General features: G+C 38.4%; 2 protein-coding genes across 2 annotated transcripts in view; both read left to right on the top strand.

Moving 5' to 3' along the window:
* Positions 1–218: 218 nt before the first annotated feature.
* On the top strand, positions 219–3,362 carry LOC140238229 (uncharacterized; the record flags this gene model as incomplete). The annotated part of the gene is made up of 3 exons (XM_072318168.1): positions 219–399; positions 1,730–1,932; positions 2,793–3,362. Coding segments are annotated over 3 exons (954 nt in total), but the record flags the coding sequence as incomplete, so codon positions are not given.
* A 9,116-nt stretch (positions 3,363–12,478) lies between these two features.
* Positions 12,479–21,753, top strand: part of LOC140238217 (E3 ubiquitin-protein ligase HUWE1-like) — a 94,515-nt gene continuing 85,240 nt past the window's right edge. Inside the window, exons 1-3 of the mRNA XM_072318157.1 lie at positions 12,479–12,530; positions 16,664–16,743; positions 18,089–18,181. Coding sequence (XP_072174258.1) covers positions 16,699–16,743; positions 18,089–18,181 — 138 coding nt within the window. The 5' untranslated portion in view covers positions 12,479–12,530; positions 16,664–16,698. The remainder of the gene's footprint in view (positions 12,531–16,663; positions 16,744–18,088; positions 18,182–21,753) is intronic.

The raw sequence follows: 21,753 nt of genomic DNA, 5'->3' as shown, positions 1-21,753 counted from the left end.
AACACGAGTGTAATACAAAACAAAACAAAACAAAACAAAGCAATGCACTAAAAACGTCATCTGGCAGCCGTAGCTGTCCAATCTGAGATGTCGGTGTGTGACGCAAGCTCAAGGCAGACGCAAGGCACGCGTTGTACTGTTTGCTTGAACGTTGCTTTTGTTGTTTATGTTGGGATCGCTAGCTGCTTTTCAGTTTTCTGCATGCTGTGCTGTGAACGTTGGTGATCATGGCCAACGTTGGGGAGAAGAAGGTGCTGTGGTCCACAAGAAAAATAGATAAACTTATTACACTATTCAAAGCTCATCCATGCCTGTATAATAGATCACTGAGGGAGTACAATGATAAGGAGCTACGAATGGAAGCCTTGCGGAGCATTGCGGGGGCCATGCAAATTTCTTGTGAGTAAACAAATCGTATTCGCCAGCTGCACCGGCTACGTGTTTTGTAGTGTGTGGGATTACAGTATCATAGTCCCACACGTACGTATTTATGCGGTCTGATCCGATCATTCAAGCCACGGCTATGATGGCTACCAGAAAGATTTCCATCCATGTTGTAAATTTACGTGCAATCGTGCATAAAATATGATTCATGGGGTACTTAGTAAAATTTTGAAATACAAATAATTTCCAAGTTCTGGATTATAATTATTGATAGGCGTTGGTATAGGCTTTCTTCTTCCTTTTGTTCCTTGCTTATAAAATTTAAAGCCTTTTCAGAGTTTTTGCAAACCAAGCCCATTATTGGCATTGTCATTGACATTGGCATTGGCAAGGAACAAAAAAAGGAAGAAGGCCTTAGGCTTTTTGCCAAACCGAAACAAAGGGTAAATTTAAGCCCTGTAACACTACAGTTTTTCTACAAAAATAAAATAAATTTACAATGTAGTGGAAACTAGAATATCAAATGTTAAATTCTGATAAGTGTTTACAAACTCTTAAAATTAGTGGATGATTCTCCACTTCAGATTAGGCACTTTCAATTAATGTCTTAAACTAAAGAATTGATATAGACTACATGTACATTGTAGATAGACACTGCCATTGGTTTTCTCGACTTGAACTGCCTCTTCCATCCCAATGTCATCATCCCAATGTGATCTACTTCTTCTGATTGGCTCTGTGAATAAAATATCAGTCAGAGCTCTGTGTCCAGTCACAGTTTCTATGAATGAAGAGGAAAGAGCGTGTTGGAGAAAGTTTCAATTGTGCCCTCCACTAAATATGACCTATTCAGCTTCAATTCTGGCATTCTTAGCATTTTTTTTTTTCAGTGGGGTGGAGTAAAGAGCACATGGGATTTGTAATTTTGGGGCTGTAAATTTCAAAAGAAATCAAAAGAAATTGAACCTCCTAACTCTAAGCCTAACCTTAACCCTAAAAGCATTTAAATGATTTAGGGGTAGAATTGACTTTTTTTTTTCTTTTTTAAGGGGAATGAGGGAGTAAGTCCTGCTAGGAAGGAAGGGGCAAGGCAAGAAATGTTTTCCAAATCACTCATTATGCTAGATTTATACATGGTACAGTATGTTAACCAAACAATTGCAAATGTGCCACATACATGTAAATCTGAGAAAAGAATGAAATACCCATCTATGGCAATTGCTGCTTCTGAAATGGTTCAGAGACAAATGAATGCTCAGGTAAATGGCACTAATAATATGTTCTCTGTATATCAATTTGGTATGAAAAGCTTTCTCTTTACTCCATGTGAACCTCTTGGATACAGGTGATGATGTCTACAGAAAGATCGTCAACCTTCGTTCCCAGTTTCGGCGGGAAAAGCACAGAGAGGTGAAGCTGTTGAACGAAGGCGTCACGGATGACCCAGCCTCCTTGATCAAATGGGTCCACTACAAACAGCTCAAGTTCTTGGATGAATTTGTTTCACTGAGGAATCCAAGGACTGACTTGCCACAATACAGTCCTATGGTAGGCATTTGTCATGATATTTTTGTTGTTGTTGTTGTTGTTGTTGTTGTTTTTGTTTGTTTGTTTTTCTTAATGGAAATGGGAGGGGAGAATGGCTTGCAATGAATGGAATATGGATCTTCTTATCTTTCAGCCCTCCCAAATTAATCATTTTGATGATAAGGGCAGGAAAAAAAAGATACAAAGGACTAAAGGATCAAGCAGGAGCCGTGATTACTTCTTTTTTTCTCATGTTGTCTTAAGAGATGATTCAACTTTGTATCTTTCAACTCTTGTAAGATTGGCTTTATTCCTTCCATTTAGGAAGATGTTGGTAGTGTTGTATCCTTTGCCACTGGAATTACTTTGAAAACTCCAAGAATTTCAAAAATTAAGACTGAAACCACAACAAAATATGAAAAAGAATAAGTCAAATATGATATGTGTATATTGTCGCAGTGACAATACAGCTTTGTGCTATGGAACTGACTTTTAGAGCTTGTTGCTATTAAATGGAAAATTGTAGTTCTTGGTCATGCTGTTGAGTTTGGATTTCAGACAAATTCATTCAAAACTTACCCTGTACTATGGTCTGTTGTTGCCAACATGTTCCTGTGCTGAAGTTAAACACATGAGAAGCAGCAAATTGTTGCAAAATGTATTTATAATGTATTACAGTATATGATGTAATTGCAGCAATGTGATAAGTAAACAACTCAATAAATGTGTGTAAGCCAAATTACCACATCCTCATGAATTTTGGCACATTTCTTTACTCTATTATGGTCTGGAAGAGTACATTGCATAATGTGTAGAATTTGTAGAATGTGGCATCAAAAGCAGTCACTGTTGATGGATGTTTCTATCACATGTCTCCACAGAATGAATTTGGTGATTTTGACGAAAGCATCGATGACGATTTAGAGTATGACTGCTCCGCTGGGGAAGAGTACAAGGTTGGACAAGCGCCCGACACTAGCACCGATAATGACCTACTGCTAGTTGATGGCCATCCCTGCGATGGCCACGACAATGGTCACTTGCCCATGAGAGGTTCGCACGTGACGGACGGCGGAACGAAGCGAGCGAGGACAGAGGTCCATCCATTGTCTGACCACCACCAAGTCTGCAACCGCCCTGGAATGCAGATGCCCGACAAGACTGACTTGGAAAGGTCGTTTAGCACCACCCCACCGAGAGTGTCACTGCGCGGTCAGAGGTCCAACCCTAGTGGAGAGGGTTCCAGGGGAGACAGCACGTCGTCCTGGCACAGCCACAGTGAGGAAGATGCTGAGGACGATGATATGATCTTCGCCCGTTACATTGGCCGTGAGCTGAGACACCTGAAAGACCCAAATTTGAAGAGGCTAGTCAAACATCAAATCCAGAATCTAGTGTTTGAAGCACATTGCAAAACCTCACCAGCACTATCAAGTCAACTACCACACTGACAGGTCGTCTTTCAACGTAAACATTTACTTTATTTCTGTTTGAAGTCTGCATCACCTGGCGTATCGATGAAGAGATGAACCCAAGGAGACACAATCACATGGAAGTTTGATGCAAAAGAGAAATGTGGAAGTCACTTTTTCACTTTACAGATGCTGTGTGTGTGTGGCCACAGCTTTGAAACCAATTAGGATGGTTGTATCGAGCTGTGCCCCGTTAATATTCTTCTGTTTTATCAAGGAGGTTTAAGAGTTGGAGATCCAACTGTCTGTAATTATTCAAACAGTTGTCAGATTTCTATTGATGTACAAAAGAATTTCACAGGTGCATTTGTGCCTTTGATGATAGATGTTCGAAGCCGCCGTCTTGCTGAGCAATCTGAAGATTCATTTTGAACGTTAACATAATATTGACCATATTTTGCTCATTTATTTATTAAATGAAATGGTATTTCACTTAATAATAAAGCATGTTTACAAAACAAAAGTCAATCCCGTGCAGAAATTTGTGCAAAATTGTAAATTAGAGTTGTACCATGTGAAAATGTTTAAAATTGTACCATCCTGGAAAGCTGGTTTTATCACTTTTCCGCTTAACTCCGACAAATAAAACTAACATGGAATAATCTTCAAATATAATTCTTTATTGATAGATATATCATATTAGTGCCCGGGTATGCCCAGTCGAGTAATTTTCATCTTAATTTCAGCATTTTTTGCGCAATTTCCATTCACACATCCTCGTGTCTGTACCACCTGCCTTTTATAAGAAGGGATAGCGAAAAGTAGTTACCATCACAAAGACATATCTTCCTTTGAAAGTGGCTGGTGATTATGCAATGAGACACGAGTCAATTGTCTTCCTATCTGCGTGGCAGATCCTGTTTGGCACATGCTTCAAATATTTTTGAGCGGCGGCATCGAACATCTAGCAAAGGAAATAAGACACTTGTGACTCCATTCTCTTGAACCTCCTTGGTTTTATAATTTCCACCTTAAAAGCCCAGTAGCATGGGGATACCATGGAGTGGGAGGCTGGCCCGGCTGGGTTACACTTCAGAATCCCCATAACGAATTTGTGTACAGCGTTATTACTGATCTCTGTACAAGTGCACATGGATCGTTAGTATCTTGACTAGAGTCGACCATTGCTAATTAGTGTATGCTTGGATGCACATATTCACTGACTGGTGCTGCATTGTATTCTTGGTGTTTTTTAATGTACCCTGTGGGCAGCAAATGAATTGGGCCGCCCTTGAACCCGCAAGCTACCAGGTCTTGAAAGTACAGGTGTTAAATTTGATCATATTCAGGTTAATCAGGAGCACCTGCTTCAAGCCAGAGTATAGCTCTGCAGAATAGTAGAACTGAGCATTTAGCATCATTTTGAAGTACAATTTGTATTTGTGCAATTTTCTTTGAGATTTGCAATTTCATGAAACAAAAATTGTTTCATATAACTAACTATAGTATTATAATGAAGTTGCTTGAAGTATCCACTGGTATTTGAATTGACTTGTCCCAGATTTACAGAGTCAAAACAGTATGTTATGGCAATATACTCTATTTCTATGGAACAGTAGTTGAAAAAGTATGCAATTAGTTCCATGTACCCCCCCCCCCAAGCAAATGACCAGCAGACTGTTTTCAATGCCACCAGACATGGGATGCTTTCAAACATGTTCACACACCATGTACTGATTCAACGTTTACTGTGTATTGATGTGAGAGCATTCAGATATGTTTCCCTGTGACACCACAATCCTGTTGGCGTTACTTAGACCCTATACCCTGTCAGGTGATAATCAACCGAGCTATGAAAGCACATTTATATCTTTGTGTTCACTCTTGCACAGTGTGGACTAAAAAATGCATTTCACACTGCATTAACACGTCTCAGTGGGTACATCTGGTGAGTCCAGGTGAAATGGCAGTCAAGTCAAGGTGGTGCTCCCTGTAAAGCAACTGTATGTACTCATACATGCGACTCTCATTATAGCAAAGTCCTCAGGACCAGCAGTCGCCATTTGTTATATTAATATTTTGTTCTAGCTGAACCGCAAAATGTATACGATATATACTGTAGATGATAACTTGGGGAACTGAATTTGTACTTCATCATAACAAGAATTTCTTCATGTCCATGCTCATTATATCGGGAGTGCACAGTAGTGTATTATTGCTCCGCCATACCAACACATCTTATCATATGAATTTTGTAATAATAGTTCAAAACAATGCACCCACCATTATATCAATATACTACACTTATTCATGATGTACACTGTATCACTATAAGAGCATTCAGACACTCAAATGGATATTAAATGGAAAGGAAAAGTCTATTGAGGCAGAGCGGGTCATATACCATTTTATATCATATGTTTGAGGACAGTTGGTGAAGTACATTGCGTGAAGGTAGTATGGATGTATACTTTGTAAAGTTTTAAGAAAAAAAAATAATACTGAAATTGGATCAAGAATAATGCATGATCTGTAACTCTCACTGAAAGCTTGTTTATACATGTATATTACTTATTGATACATACCTGTCTTTCACTGTCAATTCTGATGATAGCAGAAGCACTTTCTGAAAAATTATATCACATGGAAGATCCTGTTTTCAGATCAACCTGTACATGTAATTCTTTGATTATGTACCTTCCAGTCCTAATTGTGCCAGTACTGGACAGACAATTTATTTTCCAATCAAGTGATGTATTTTATTTATTATAGTGCAGAATCATGTCCTGATACACACAACGACTGATGTGTTGTGTTTGCTGAGTGGCACACGCATGCTGGAGTGCTTTCTTCTGGGATTGGCACAAAGATCTCAAGGCTGATTGTCAATGAATAGAGATTAGCCAATCCCCTAATCCCTTTTGTGTTACCATATCCTTCATGTCAGACTATTAAAGGCACATTGTATACATGTATACCTTATGCCTCGATCACAACCCGCTGTCGTGCTGTCTACTTGAAAACATGTGAGCAAAATTTGGGGATCCGTACGCAGTAAGTACCGCCTCAGTATGGATTTTGGAGCACGTAGACATGAAGTTGAACTTTTAGTGCATGTAGAACTTTCACTGCGTTCCAGCTGCGGTCGGGCTACAGATTCACCCCCAGTAGGGCCTATGGGTGACGGGCGTGCTCTGTTCAGCCGACTTGCACGCACGTGCAACATACGTGAGCAGCATGTGTAAGTACATTCTCTGTATGATAACGTGGCGGTCGCATGGAAATTGTACATTGTAAGCACGTACAACATAGCATGTGTGCAATGTATGATGGACGTGACCGCTTATGGCATGTACTTACACTTTGCGCAACCATGCGAGTGACGCACTCCCTTCCTACTCTTGCCACATTTTCCCCACATTTTCAGGAAAACGTGGCGGCCTTTGCCTTCTCAAAACACGTAGGGACTAGAAACATGCACGATGGGTTGTGACCGAGGCTTAAGTGGGCTTGTTAGCCTACATCTACTTTCCAAGCTTTGTACGGTCAGCATTCAGTGACTCATCCAGACTGTACGTTCAAGTCCCTTTACACCTGTAGCATGCTCTGTAGATGTGCCTAAAGAATGTCTGCTTTACATATGCATGACAAGTATTGCTGTAGGCCTAGTAGATGTGACCACTTTTGCACATAGTGTGCTATAAGTTTGAAAAAAAAAACAGAGAGGAAAGGAATACACTGTACATATAATCTTTGAAAAGCACTGTCATAGACTAGTACACTTTTATGATTCGCTGCTTGGCGTCGTTTGGAATGCTTATTACCAGATAAAAAGGTTGACGCTTGTCAAGGACATTAAAACAGAAGCATATACAAGTAGGCTGAAGCCTACTTGTGTGAGAGATTTAGTGCCCACAAATTTACAGTGCATTAAAATTCTGTGATTTCCTGCAAGCATCTACAATGAAATGGATATAGTTCATCACTTTGCATTGTTAAGTTTCTAAATAGTTGATAAAACCCCTCATAGTTTTTTATGGTGAACTATTGTTAGGGGTGTACAAGTAAAATGAAAAATTTCACCCGCGTTACTGAGGAGTGAGGACAGTATCTTACTTTTCAGTTTCAAGTAGCTTTGTATCGGGACTTCTTTCAAGCAGTGCATTAACTATGAATAGAACCCAAGTTAGTAAGGATAGAGTACTAGAAATATATGTTGCTGAGTTGTTCTTTTTGTTTATGTTTTTACCACTTACACACAGCCTTGCTTACATGTATGTCTACATGTGACACTGTTGTGCACATCATTGTATGCATAACTAGTAAAAATTGTACCACTTGGCTAAATAAGCATTATCGTGTTGTATACTATGTGTGTTTTACTAAGTTACCAATATTGCAATATCTTGAAATACCGAATTGAAAGTGTAATGTGTATTTTGTTGTTACTTGCATATATACCAAATGTACTGGCACTTGTACATTAAACATGTCTTTCGATGACTTACGGTATTAATAAGTATATAGTTATGTACCATTTGAGGGGCTTTTAAAGCTACACGTAGTGCACTGTATGTTTAATCTTTATTTGAATTGATACTATTGTCACTTTTGGCTATTACTAAATAAAGCCTAATTGTTCTCAGATTAGGTATCTTTTCTGAGTACACACATAATAATGCCGTTAAGTGAAATAAAAATCAGCACTCTATGATGCAGAATTTATTTTACATGTAGCTTATTTTCCAGATGAAATTATATTGCAATAGAAATCAAGTGAACATAGAAGAGAAAAAATATGTTTCATACAGCCCTGTTAATTAAAGATGTAATTGATACAGTATTTTCATGTTTTGTGCTACATTTTGATCTTGAGTGTTTCTACAATGTCATAAATCTACATGATTGTTGGGATTATCTGTGAAGTGCATAAGACATGGCTACTGAGCAGTTGCTGAACTGTTCAAATTCAGGAGTTTTCAATCTGTTGTGGGTCATGTGTAATGTGATGTGTATAAAGCCTTTTAAGTCTTCTACTTCTTCAAAATCTTTAGTTTCTTTTGTGTCTTCTTTTTCTCCTCTTCTTCTACTTCTACACTGTACTTCTTCTTTTTATCAGCAGTAGCACACTTCTGTTTTTGTCATATTCAGCAACATATTAGGATGGTCCATTGAAAACATTTCTTTTGTGTTAAATTTCTGTCAATTCTTTATGCATTTCAGGAATTTAAAAAGCTTAACCATTCAACTGGTTGTCACCCTCCACCACCCATCCATTGATACTGTTTTCTCCATGGTTTGACATATATACGGTATCTAATTTCCAAAAACACTATCAACAGAACATCCCAAGGCTTACCATGTGTGTTGATATTTGCACAGAAGAATCTAACATGAAAGTGCACTGTGTTATCACTGTGGTATACGCTTGGGTGTGTTTCAACATAGTTGTGAAAACCTGCATCGTATGAGTTCACCACAGATGTTAATCTTAGGCAAATTTGGTGTGTGAAAGCATTTCATTTTCTATTCTTTTTCATTGCCATGTACTTAGAATAATTTTATTATTATCATTGCCGTTTGCAAACAAAAATTTGTAAATCACTGTAAATAAATTGAGAATAATTTTTATGATTATTGCAGTGTTGATACACTTTTATTACTTTGTCGTTTATCATTCATTATGAAAAAGGAGAAGTGCACTGTACGTGTGTGTCATTTTTCAGCAGTGTTGCAGGAAAGTAGTACAGGAAAGGCAGAGAGAAAAAGAGAGAATGTGTGTGCGTGTGTGTGTGTATGTGGGTGTTTGTGTGTGCACAGATTATTATATGTTATTTGCGTTTATCAACTCTTTTTCTCGGCAGAAACAGGTTTTCCAAACGGCTTTCGGGGAATTTTTACGAGATGATAAACGCTAAGCTGTTTTGAAAGCCTTTTCGGAAAGCCTTTTCGAAAGCCGCAAATTTGTGCTTTCCGAAACGGGTTTCCTGAACAGGTTTCCAGAAACCTGTTTCTAGGAGCCTTTTGAAACGAGATAAATGCAAAGCTGTTTTGAAACGGCTTTGTACTGCAGTTACGAACAATGCACGCCTTATATGACCTCTTCTCCTCGGGTCGAATTGCGCAATGCAGCTGTGCAGTGACAGGCCAGTTATCGTGTTCGCGAAGAGTTGATAAACGCAACTATTTTGGAAGCCGTTTCTAAAGGGCTTTGGAAACGGCTTTTGAAATCCGTTTAAACAGGGGAAAGATGATAAACGCAGCCTCAGAGAGAGGGGAAATTACTGAGCAAAATTTGACAATACTGTACAATATGCTGTTTGTAAAGGAGATAAAAAAATGTACAGAAGCGGATCTAGAGGGGGGGGGGGTTGTGGGGGTTGCAACCCACCCCCCCCCCCCAAAAAAAAAAAAAAAAAAAAAAATCCGGGGACCATTTTTTTAAAAATCTTATCTTTTTTTTTTAAACTTGTAATTTTATTTTTTTTCTATTTATGGCAATGACCTCTATACCAAAAAGAGTGGTGTTTTAGATGCAAGAAAACGCTATCTTCACACACAGATTTTCAAAAATTCTCCCTACTGTGGGAGGGGGGACACCACCCTCCTCCCCCCCCCCCCCCCTCGCTCGCTCCGCTCGCTCGGGCTCGGTCGCTACGCTTCCTCGCATACTGCCCCCAACCCCCCCCCCCCGTTTATAAAAAGCTAGATCCGCCCCTGAATGTAGGTATTCAGTGAATATGTCAGGTCAGTACCTTGTTATAATTTGTATACTTCATGAAAATTAAATTTCACATTTGGTCAAAGTACACAGGGGAATGCCATAATGATAATCATGCATTGCTCTTGAATATTTCTGCTTAATAATTAGGTGAAGATTATGCTAAAGGACAGATCATGGATAAATAGATATATGATATGTGTGTGTGTGTGTGTGTGTGTGTGTGTGTGTGTGTGTGTGTGTTTATTTTTTTTATTATTTTTCATTTTTTTATTTATACATTGCTGATTGTTATGTTTATACATTCAAGATGAATGTTTTTTGTTATGTGAAATAATAGAAATCAAATAAGGATTACTGAAAAACAAAAAGTGTGTATGTGTGTGTGTGTGTGCGTGTGTGGTGGCTGATGGAGGGGGCGTTGACATTTGACCCAGTCAACTATGAGCTGAATGCCAGCACGCTGAAAAACCACAACAGCAACAAGTAAAAAAAAGGCCCCTGCATTCAGTAAGTTAGATCATGATCATCAGAGCCGGTGGAAACGGGAAAGGGAGGGGGAGGGGGGGGGGGGGGGCGGCGAAGAGCTCAGATCCCTCCTCCCCCTACTTTTTTTTTCCGGAATATAGAGCGTAATCACTTTGCCCCCCCCCCCCCCCCCCCTCCCCCCCCCCCCCCACCCCCCGCATTTGACGTTTGCGAACCGATGAAGCGCGGGAACGGCCTTTTTTTTTCGATTGTCAGCTGATGAAACGCGGAAGTGGCATCTGACCAGAAATATAAAGTGCCCCCCCCCCACACACACACACTTTTCAAAACGTGGCGCCGGCAATGATCATAATTTTGTTGTTGTTTTATAAGGTGCACGAGTATCTCTTTAGGTACCTTATTATTATGAACACTTTATAAAAGTCCACCATGATGAATGAGGATGATGATGATGATGATGATGATGATGATGAATAATGCTTTAATTATAGCATTGTGGTGTAGGAAGAATGTCCCTCCCTTCAACAAATTTCTTAATTTCCCGTTTGTTTGTTTTTATTCCACAGGAAAGATTTTGCAAACGTAGATGTCGATTCGGCCAATGTAGGCCTACTCAATGAAAGTTGAGGTAATTCGGACGCTCCGTTCAAAATTGCCCCGACTTCTCCGACATCATAACTGTTGCAGGGTTTCTATCTAGAGAGGGCAGCAAACAGGTGAAATTGACCCAAAATTCATGTCTAATAATTTCGACAGATTGTTCAATTTTTCCTCAAGCTGTAACCAAAACATAGCGTGTTTCAGTACAGACTTTGAGTGGGCCTATATCATTCAAACTTTATAATGACTTAATAAACTTTATCCCTTCGATACTGGCTTTTTTATTTATTTATTTATTTATTTTTTGCTCCGCGGAAAGCAAAGGCCCCGCAGGAAACTTTGATTTGGGAGGGCCAGTGGGAGTGCGTCTGTGACTATTATGTGCCAAGTAGTTCATGAGCTACTTTACTGAGTACCTCGGATGACTGCATTTCATGCATTATCTACTTTCTGAACACCTAAGACGAAGTATTCTGCTTGGACGGCACGATTGACTCCAGTTCACTCCGTCTTGCGGATCTTAGCTGGTCATCTAGCAATGTCATGAACTATAATAGTGGTCTTGGGGAGCCAACACCGAGAATTGCAGTATATAGGCCTGGTAAATTGCGACGAATTCACACAGACCTGTTGATTTTGTAGGGAAAGTGGCCTAATTTGGTCCATTGCCGTAAAACAGAAAAATCTCTTGTTGGTCCAATAAAAATCCAACACTCAAAGCCAATAGATCTGGGGGTCTAAAACTCTCTGTTGGTCAAGTAGAAATTCAATGTCATCAGACAGAATACTTCATATCTATTGGTACAATACTTATAAACGAAACCCACACATACGTTTTCAGAGCTAAAAGTCGTTCTTTACATTTATATATTACACATCAATCAAAAATTATCCAGTCCAATTACATTTTATAGGATAGGACCTAAAATCAGTTTTTAATTTTCAATTTTCTATTTCAATTTCAATTTATTTTCGTATTTTTCAATAAAAAAATGAATGAGATACATAACAAAATAATTATGGTGATACATAATAGTATCCAGCTTGGATACGTATACCATAATAATAAAATAAGTCCCCCATGAGTTAAAATTTTCTTAAGATAGGCCTATTATGATAAGCAGACCGTACTTTTAGCCACCGCAAGTTGCGAAATGTGCCGGAGTTGCGTTCATTGCAACAGTTGATTGGGGTTTCCCACAGTTGTTGAAATATAGAACGTATCATGCGATTGTGGCAATCAAAGAACGGCGCGAAAGTGATGGGTGTGCATGTGCGGTGACCCTCATCCGAGGCAACTTTGCGTCTGTCATTTCGAGACTAGGTTATACGTACATCCGGGCCCTTCGTATGCACTAGCTGTATCGTGTATGAAGTCAATATGGCGGCGAGTACATGTGAGTCGTCAAATTTGTTTCAAAGTTGGATTTTCCGAAGATTATACCTTATTTTGTCGTATTTCGTAGATATTCATATAACTGTAACCTTGCTGTAAAGTGCATAGGGATATTTATGCTTAGTGAGGTGGTAGTTATCCTTACTGAAGACGTGAATTTATCAATCGCAAGCTGAGCGAGTGACGAGGTCTTGTGACTGTGAATTCCGGTGCAGTGGGATTGCTTGCGACATAACAGGGACCATACGATAATTTATTGCACAGTGTACGTAGGCCTACTCGTAGTAGGCTAGCTAGTGCATTGATTGCAAGCTCATTCATGCCGCCAGACCACCGCACACTGGACACTCGAGATCGTGCCCTAATGTTAGTGTTCTATTTGGATTCCCTTGTAATGTAAATTACTGAGCTGGTACTGCCCTGTTTTCTTCAACTTCAAGTCACACTCACTGTACTCTGTTTGAGATTCTAGTATAGAAACTGTGTGTATGTAGACTAGAAATCTAGAGTAAAATATCCCGTTTGCGGCAGTTTAAGCATTGTTAAGAGTTTTTCCAACTTGTAAACAAATCAGGCAAATTATTTTCAACCATTTCATATATCATAGACAAGATTATTCATTAACGCAGTTGTTTTCATGAAAGAAACTTACCATTGACCAACACAGTTTTCATGATAATACCAGGGCAAAACCCGGCACAATTTTCGCCGATAAGGGCGATATGCGACGTAGTATTTCTGCTTGCGGCACGATGTACAATCCCTATGCAATACGCGCGTGCTCCGCGATCTTTAGCTGAACGCCTTCACACGTCTCGCGAACATTGCGGAAGCGCCAATTCCCATTGCGAAAGCACGTGAAAATAGCGTGCGCACATGCATTGGCCGCAAACAAGATCGCACTTCTGGCGGTGTTGTTGATGTCTTTCTCGTGTTTTTCTCATTTTTTTCGATGGTAACATCCACTTTCTGAAAAAAATGGCGGCCCACATCGGCTCGCGAAAATTCGATTTTACGTGAGGATATGTTTTCAAAATCCATGAACATCGAGAAAACGAAAAAAAATCCAGTTTCTTGGACCATTGTTTCTTAACTGTTATATTAAGAAGTACCGAAAACTTCATTTTGGATGCGATTTGGATGCGATATGTTGTCATTTAGGTGAGAAAATTTCACTTTCGTCAGAGATTGTGCCCATTTTATCGGTTGGTTTTTGTTGATTGCCAGTGTGTTAGTATATGTGTAGTGTGCATGTTACAGTGCAATGCTGTGTTTAGCTGTATATTACCGTGTATGTTGTACCTGCCGCGAACGGCTGCACGGCCGCTTACTGACGCAGTTACTCTAGTAGAAAAGGGAATATTTAGAAACACTGCATTCCTGCAATATTCTGTTTTGATTTAGAATTATGTCTGCTAGCTAGCCTACTGCTGATATTGATAGATTTAATTTGTTAATGAAAGTAGACTAGGCCCATTCAAGGTGCTAGTGTACTTTCGCACACCTCAGGTGAGCTGGGTCATCTCCATCAAATGATTTCTAAACACGCACAAGCTTGCCCTAGTTATTGCATTGGGTAACTAAAATAACTGCATAGCTCCTGAATTTTCAAAGTCGAATAGAAGAACACTGATTATGTTACTAGCATTCGCCATTCAGCACTAGATGGCGCTCTAGCGCATGTACATCGTTTTCTACACACGCAGTGTGCTCAATTTCTGAGCCCATTCGCGACGATCGCTAGCTGTAGCAGTTATGACAGGGGTGCATTGATATCATTCTTTTCAAAAGTAATACGGCCGTACTGCAAACAACATGTTCAAATCACAAACCTGAACTACTTTTGCCATCCTGTACGTGGGTTTGCGTCTGCTACCTACCGCTAGTAGCCCGAGGAGGACGATCTGTTCGGCATGCTAAGTCGAAATTTCGCACTTATTTGTCGTGACCTTTGGTGCATTTTGTACTTAATCCACATTGCGCAAAATATGGCAGTATCGAAACTTCACTTTTTTCAAAATTGAAATGTTTTCTGATTTTTTGAAAGGAAAATTTATCGAGCGCAAGTTAGCGCATGTGGCAAGAACGGTACACGAAATGGACCTTGCAATGCCTGTTTCAGTGAAATTGGCTGCCCGATCGGAGCCCGTGAAGAGCTTCGCGCTTGCTGCCGCGGGAGTCGCTAAGGGTGTTGTGTGATTTACGACTGCCCGCGGACGCGGCGCGCTGGCTCAGCTCTCTACTTACGATGATTGGCAAATCGAAGCCGCTAGGGCCGCTAGCGGCCGCTAGGACGCTCGCTACTGCAATGGGAAAATTGCAAACGCGAAAAGTTATTAAAATGCAAGATTTTAACAAGAAAACGAAAACATCAGTTGATTTTAATACTTTTCATGTCTATATTAGGTATCAATCTACGGATAATTAATCTCATTTCATGGCTTGGTGTACATCTGATTTTTATATGAAGTAAGCTAATGTTACAACTGCAAGTGTTGGAAAATCTTGATCGCTTGAAATGCTGCTCTGCACACATAACAAGCAATCCATACAGTACGAATGTATTGCAGTATTAAAGGGTCAGTCATTTAATCTGAAAGTAGCGCTCACAGCCGCTTTTCTGTGGTGTCTTTGAAAAGCTAAAATTTGTTTTGTCCTTTTCCTCAACCAAGTCTGGCTTGTATACAAAGTGGTTGAGCGTGTGTGTGTGTGTGCATCCGTTTACTTTCTCTTTTTCATCTCTGTTTCTTTGCTCCTTTCACTTTCAGGTGTTCCTAACATTTTCCTTTCCAATTAATAGTGATTAATAGTTTCTTTGTGGATTTCTTCTTGTCTAACTTTCATAATTTCCATTTCAATCTCATTTTCAGTTATTTCCTTCTGCTAATTATCTTTCCCTCGATCTTCCTTTAATATTTTTTTTTCCCTTCTGATATAGGGCCTGGTTTTTTTTCTTATTTCTTTTTTTCCTTATTTCTTTTTCAACCTGCATAATTCTTTCTTTCCTCCCTATTTATCCTTCCTTTTATCCAGATTTGATTCATCTCTCATTCTGTTATTCTATCTTTGCAGTTTGTAATTTGTCGTTTTCTTTCCTATTTTTTCCAACATATTAATCTCTCCCCTTCTGTCTATCTTCTATTTTGTAAATCTTTTTGTTTGTTTGTTTTTTTTCTCCAGGTTTCCCTTTGTGGTATCTTTTCATTCATTTCCTGTTGCCCCTTTTCCCACCTCTTTATATATTTTTTTCACTCCACATTTTTTCACATTCTCATTTCATTCAAACACACACGTAAACACCTACACCTACACACACTCACACACAAATGGCAACATGAACAGCAACCCCAAACCTCCCTAAACCTGCCTCAATCATTTCTGCAAGACTCGGCACCAGCTGAGGTAAAGGCAGAAAAAAAAGTTATCTTTTTAAAGATACCACAGAACTTGATAGAAGAACTGTAATCGCTACATGTATGAGATTGCGATGTTCAAATCAGTTGCTGCGCTCGCTGTGCCATCTGCTCCTGTGCAAAGCAGCGCAAAGCGAACTAGCTGTTGCTTTGAGTATGCAAAGTTTGGATTCCATACAGCTCCATGATTAGCTATAGAACTTGATCTACATGTCCTTGAAGGAACAGAGAGTGTATGGTATCTGCTAAAATGCTCTGTACATTTTGTTGACTATGCGCAATGTATGTTGACAACATGTTTTGGCTGAGAAATCTATGCAATGCTTATAGCATTTCTTCACGATCTACATTTGTATGTCACAGTTTTTCGTAAGGTACAGTTGGATCCTCAGTAGAATACATGTGTAAGCATCATTGATGACATGGAGATGTTTGTTAAATATTTGTAATATCAGTATCATTATGGCTCCTTCACTCGTACTTGTCTCATTTGTTTGGCTGACTGCATGTACAGATATATGTTAGATATTAGTATCATGATTTTGGCACCTTCACTCGTATGTACTTGTAGTTGTGTCATTTGTGTGGCTAACTGCATGTACTTTGCATTCACCTTTGAACAAAAAGTTGTAGGTAATTTCCATACCTTTTATTAATTTTGCAGATGAAACTAACTAGTAATATTGTTTTGTTTCTTTCATGACCAAATTTGTCCTCCCAGTTTCCTGATTGTGTCTGCTTTGAAGAAGATTGATCATGAAGATTGACAGAAGCAAACTGAAGAAGAGCACCTCAGAAGTGGTAAATAAAGTTTGTTTAAAGGGACTGTATGTAGTACTGGTTGAGGTGGGGATTCGTGTTTTGAACATTCCTAAGTGAGATAATGAGAAACCTCTTACGAAATATAAAAGAGCATGTAATTTTAAGAAGGATTCAACGTTTATTTGATGAAAATTGGTTTTCAAATGGCTGAGATATAAAATATAAAAAAAAGATAATAGAAGGTGACAGGCCACGCCTTTTATTAGGATCTCTTTGTTTCACCTTGTTTTGGGATATCTCAGCCATTTCAAAACCGATTTTCATCAAATAAACTTTTGATACCCCTTAGAATTGCGTGCTCTTTGACATCTCATAGAGTCGTTTCTGAATATCTCGCAAAACGTTCAAAGCTAAATCCTCACCTCAACCAGAACTGTACACACCCGTTAAATACATACACTAGTAGAACTTTTTGCCCAGCTAATGGTCTCATTACATGTCGAGCAGAGAAATTTCTGTGAGTTCATTCTTCATAACAATATTTATCTTTCATACATTTACTTAATGCAGTAGATTCATTGACCTCATTTCATCAAAATTAGTGTGCACATTTTGAAAGAGCAAATTGCTGAGTAATTGTGGATCCCAGTACTGTGTTGATATGGGATCGGGGTCAAAGTCTTGATTGTCAAATTTAGTCATGTTAGTATTGAATTGTACTACTATTTTTGTATATGATATGTCATATTTATTGAGAGATTATATTTATTGACAAGATCTAGTAAATTTAGGGTCAAAGGTCATGTTCAAATTCAGCTATTTACTGTAGTCTTTGTTTGTTTAATAATCCTGATTTACCTTTTGTGGTTTCATGAGGTAAGGTATATGTTTAGAGTATTCAGTCAGGTCAAATCCAAATGACCTGTTAGTACATCGTAAAGAACTGCAGCAGTATCCAGAAGCATGTTAGTACATCATAAAGAACTGCAGCAGTATCCAAAAGCATGCAAATGTGAAATATGGAGTTGCATATAGATCTATTTTGCAAAGTCATGGATTTGAAAATACAATATCCAGACCAAAACTGCTCTCTCAGAGAATCACATATTAGCAGCTCCATTTTCTTTTGAGATTTAAAACATATTACAGTTGGAATTCTTTCTAATTGTAATAGTAATTGCATTTTGGCGCTTTATACAGACGTTTCTAAACACACTGGTGCTATCTATACGAGAAAACTAGTTTGTAAGCAGATTACGTAAGGACATGCAAACCCAAAGTAACAGTAATTGAAAAAGATTAAAGAATTAGAGCACGTTGTTGGATTGTTTGTAATTATTCCCATTTCTATTGCATCATGCTGTGAATGCTTTCCTTTTTTCAGCCATTTGACTGTCAGGCCCTGATAGAGCGATTGAAAACCAGTCCCGATCTGCTTGCAGAGCTTCAGGGAATCAAGTCTTGGAACTATGGCAAGGTAACGAATGCTGATGTTTACCATGCATTATTGTGTGTGTGTGTGTGTGTGTGTGTGTGTGTGTGTCTGTCTGTCTGTCTGTCTGTCAAATTGTCAGTATGACTTTGGGCCATTGTATTTGTGTTGTGGTTGAAGTAAAAATCAGAAAAATAAAAGTGATCAAGTGATAATATGCACGAGGATAATCATGATTGTGATGATTGTAATGAATCCTGAATGCTTTTTGCATGGAGTAGAATCAGTATTCTTGTGTTGATTTAACAGGAGGACTGTAAATACCCCAGTGTGTCTTATTTTTGAAAAAAATAGACAATTCTTTCATTATTTTGGCCACTGGGTGATACATGTATATTATTATTATTATTATTTAAAGTAAATCAGGGAAACTAAGTATGCTGCCACCTGTGGTTGGAAGAAGAGTTGTGCATCTCCTGCGAATGAGTTACAGCTGTATGCTGCCATGTGCATCACCTACACTGTATTGCAATGACTTTGCTAAAAATATAAAAAAGGAAAATGGTTTTAACTCAAAGCCATGAAAAGAAAGGTTAGCAGATCAGCAAACGTGTAAATAATGTAAGAACAGTATTTGGAAAGTAATGACAGTTTGGCTTCGTTTAGTAATTTTGCCACATATGAAACACATTTTAATACCCATGCTATCGAAGCAAGTTTGCATATGCCTTTCTGATCATGTTTCTTGAGTTGTTGATTTTATCAACTCTGTTGGGAGTTGATTGGGAGACCTTTGACACTGCGCAGTTTGACCGGAGGAGTGGAGATGTGTAGTTGGCAGTGATTTGCATAGGCAGGTCTGAGCTATAAATGGTTTCAACACGACTTTGCATTTATCAACTCTACAGAAACGCCTTTCTGACTCAAACGTGTTTGGGAGCGTACTTTTTTTTTTTTTTTTTTGGATATTTCAGAAGCACGTTTCTAACCCAATAATTAAAACAGCTTTGCTTTTATCAACTGCCCAAAACTATGAAATTTTTTTGGAAACCGTAATTCTGCACCTAAAGTGAGTTGATTTATAAACACTTTCTTTGATATCCTTTGGCGACCTCAAAAAAAAAAAGCACTCTCAAGAGTACCATCACTTGCAAAGTGCTAGTCGTCTTGGTTAGTATTTACACAAACAAGCCAAAACTATGATTCTTTTAGAAGCTTTCTGTGAAGGATTAAATCCATATGGTCTTTTGAAGATGTATGAGAATGTAAATTCAGTCCTGCATTGAGTAGAGTTTGTTATTTCAAATATTGCACGTTAAAAACTGGCCTTCCAAAAATTATTAGAAAATATGAATGCAAGATCATTGCAGACATAAAACAGATGAAGCTTATGATACAAAGGATGTCGTTCAAGCAAGTGTATAGACAATATTTCGGTCTCATCTTGTGTGATTTTGGTATTACAAATGTATTTTACTCCAGTTTTGATTTCATCTGTTGCTTTTCGTACACTCCATGTGGGGTAATACGTTAGTATATTGGGCCACATTTTTCTTAAAGATGGATTGATCTGCCTAACCCTGACTGATCTCCCCCCCCCCCCAAAAAAAAAGAAGAAGAAGAAAAAAAAAAAAAAGAAAAATGGGAAAAAAAGGTTCTACACTTTATATGCTAAAAGCTTTGAACCGATCTTGTTCCATGCAAATGCAGTATTTGGTGTCAGGTTCTCTTGCATTTGTGCTGTGTAAGTGAGCTGATAATTTCTCACAACAAACTGAGCCCTAAGGGAGGGATGCTGTAGATTACTTACATTCCTATGGAATCGAGGTACTGCAGCATTTATTTGTCTGGGAAAATGTTGATTGTCCTGCTAAAATTCCGTTCCTCATGAGTGCATTCAAGAGCCGTTTGACCTGACGTTTATACTTACACTAGAATTTTGTTGACTGTATGTATGTACACACGTATAATATATAGTGTGCCTGTGTGTTTGTTGATTTTAGGTCATAGCATGTACCTGATGAAAAGGTGTTAACTGGAAATACTGTTATTTCACACAGCACTTCAAAGCGATGGTTTGAAATAGTTTTGATAATTTTTATTTCACTATTTTTGAACATAAATGGTGAATAATCTCATTTTATAGGGAACTTGTTTCCCTAATAGTGTATTATTTCAACAGGATTAGTAGTTAATGTAAGTTTAACCTAAGATTTAAAGAAAAAAATGCAATATCCAGTAGATTATGTGCTAGTCTGCATTACAAAATATTGAAAGTTGAACTTAACTTCAAATTCTGATCACATTCAATTGGTGTGGAACAAAAAAAAAAAAAAAAAAATCCACCACCCTTGACTCTTGGTGGATAAGAACATTGTATTGTGGGTATTTAAAAAGAGTATTCCCTGCAACATATTACAAGCATCCCAACCCCCCCCCCCAAACAAAAGAGTACGACATATCCTTTAAATATCAAACTTGTTGCACATGTTTATGTGTCCACAAATGGATTGTTTTATTCCATTACAGTATGCATTTCAAGGGATCTTGATTTGCTGCATTATTGTATATTGCTACAATGCATCTTTGCTGAAGGTAGCTACAGATTTTGTTGTGATGAACTTTTGAGCTCATAGTCTTTTGTTTCAGGAACATGCCCCATTCCGACAAAATATCACAGAGCTTGCACACAGTCATGCCGTGCAAATTATCAGTAGAACCAGAAATAACAACAGGCAAAGGAAAGCAAGGCATTAACTGACTCAAGTGAATAATGTCTATTTGCAGTCGAAATTTATATCATACAGCTGTATGCAGTAGTGTGAGCATTCTGGATGTGGAAGTACATGTACATAAAATGTAAATGTTGCAACAGAACAAAAAAGGCCAGATTTGAACTTCAGCTGATCAGCCAATTAGAAAAAAAAAAGAAGAAAGAACTGTTAGACAGTCTTAGAAAAAAAAAAGCAAAGAAATCAAATTGAACAAGTAGAATACTTTCAGAATTTATCAGAATTTAATCATTTTCAAAGGTGTACGAACGAAAGCAATGGATAATGTCCACGTGGATGTGAGACCATTTTGATTGTAAATGCTACTCTAGATATGACGTGTTAAAATGTAGTTGTCGACACTGTCCTTGCTCGTATGAAGCAATGACTCATCCACTTGTGCAGTCTGCAGCGATTGATAAGAGGTGTTTGCCAAACAAAGTAAGGCAATGTTCTGACTGAAAGACAGCCCATTTCCTGTATGTCAGCAAAAGCCTATTTTCCTGTGTGCTACTTGGGGATGTTTTCTCTGCACCGATGAATTCTCCAAATGTATAGAACATACACTGTGTTCTTCTTCTTCTTCTTTTTCTTTTCTCCTGGTTTCATACAAATTGTGAGAAGGTTGTGCAGCTGTAGCCAAGGAAGAAATTCATATTTCTGATGAGTGTGTTGAGTTATTAAAAGCAATATCACTTAATGAAAACAAGTGTGTGAGATACATTAATGCAAAACTGGACACTGTAGATCTTGAAATCCTGATCATTTATAAATGTTACAAAATCATCTGACGTGATGCTAATGAGTTGTTCTTGTCCTTATAGTCAATAAAATTGCATGTTATAT

This window comes from Diadema setosum, chromosome 2 (genome assembly GCF_964275005.1).
Source record: "Diadema setosum chromosome 2, eeDiaSeto1, whole genome shotgun sequence".
Lineage (NCBI taxonomy): Eukaryota > Metazoa > Echinodermata > Echinoidea > Diadematoida > Diadematidae > Diadema > Diadema setosum.
The sequence above is the reverse complement of the archived record's forward strand: the minus strand, read 5'-3'. Positions and strand labels throughout refer to the sequence as shown.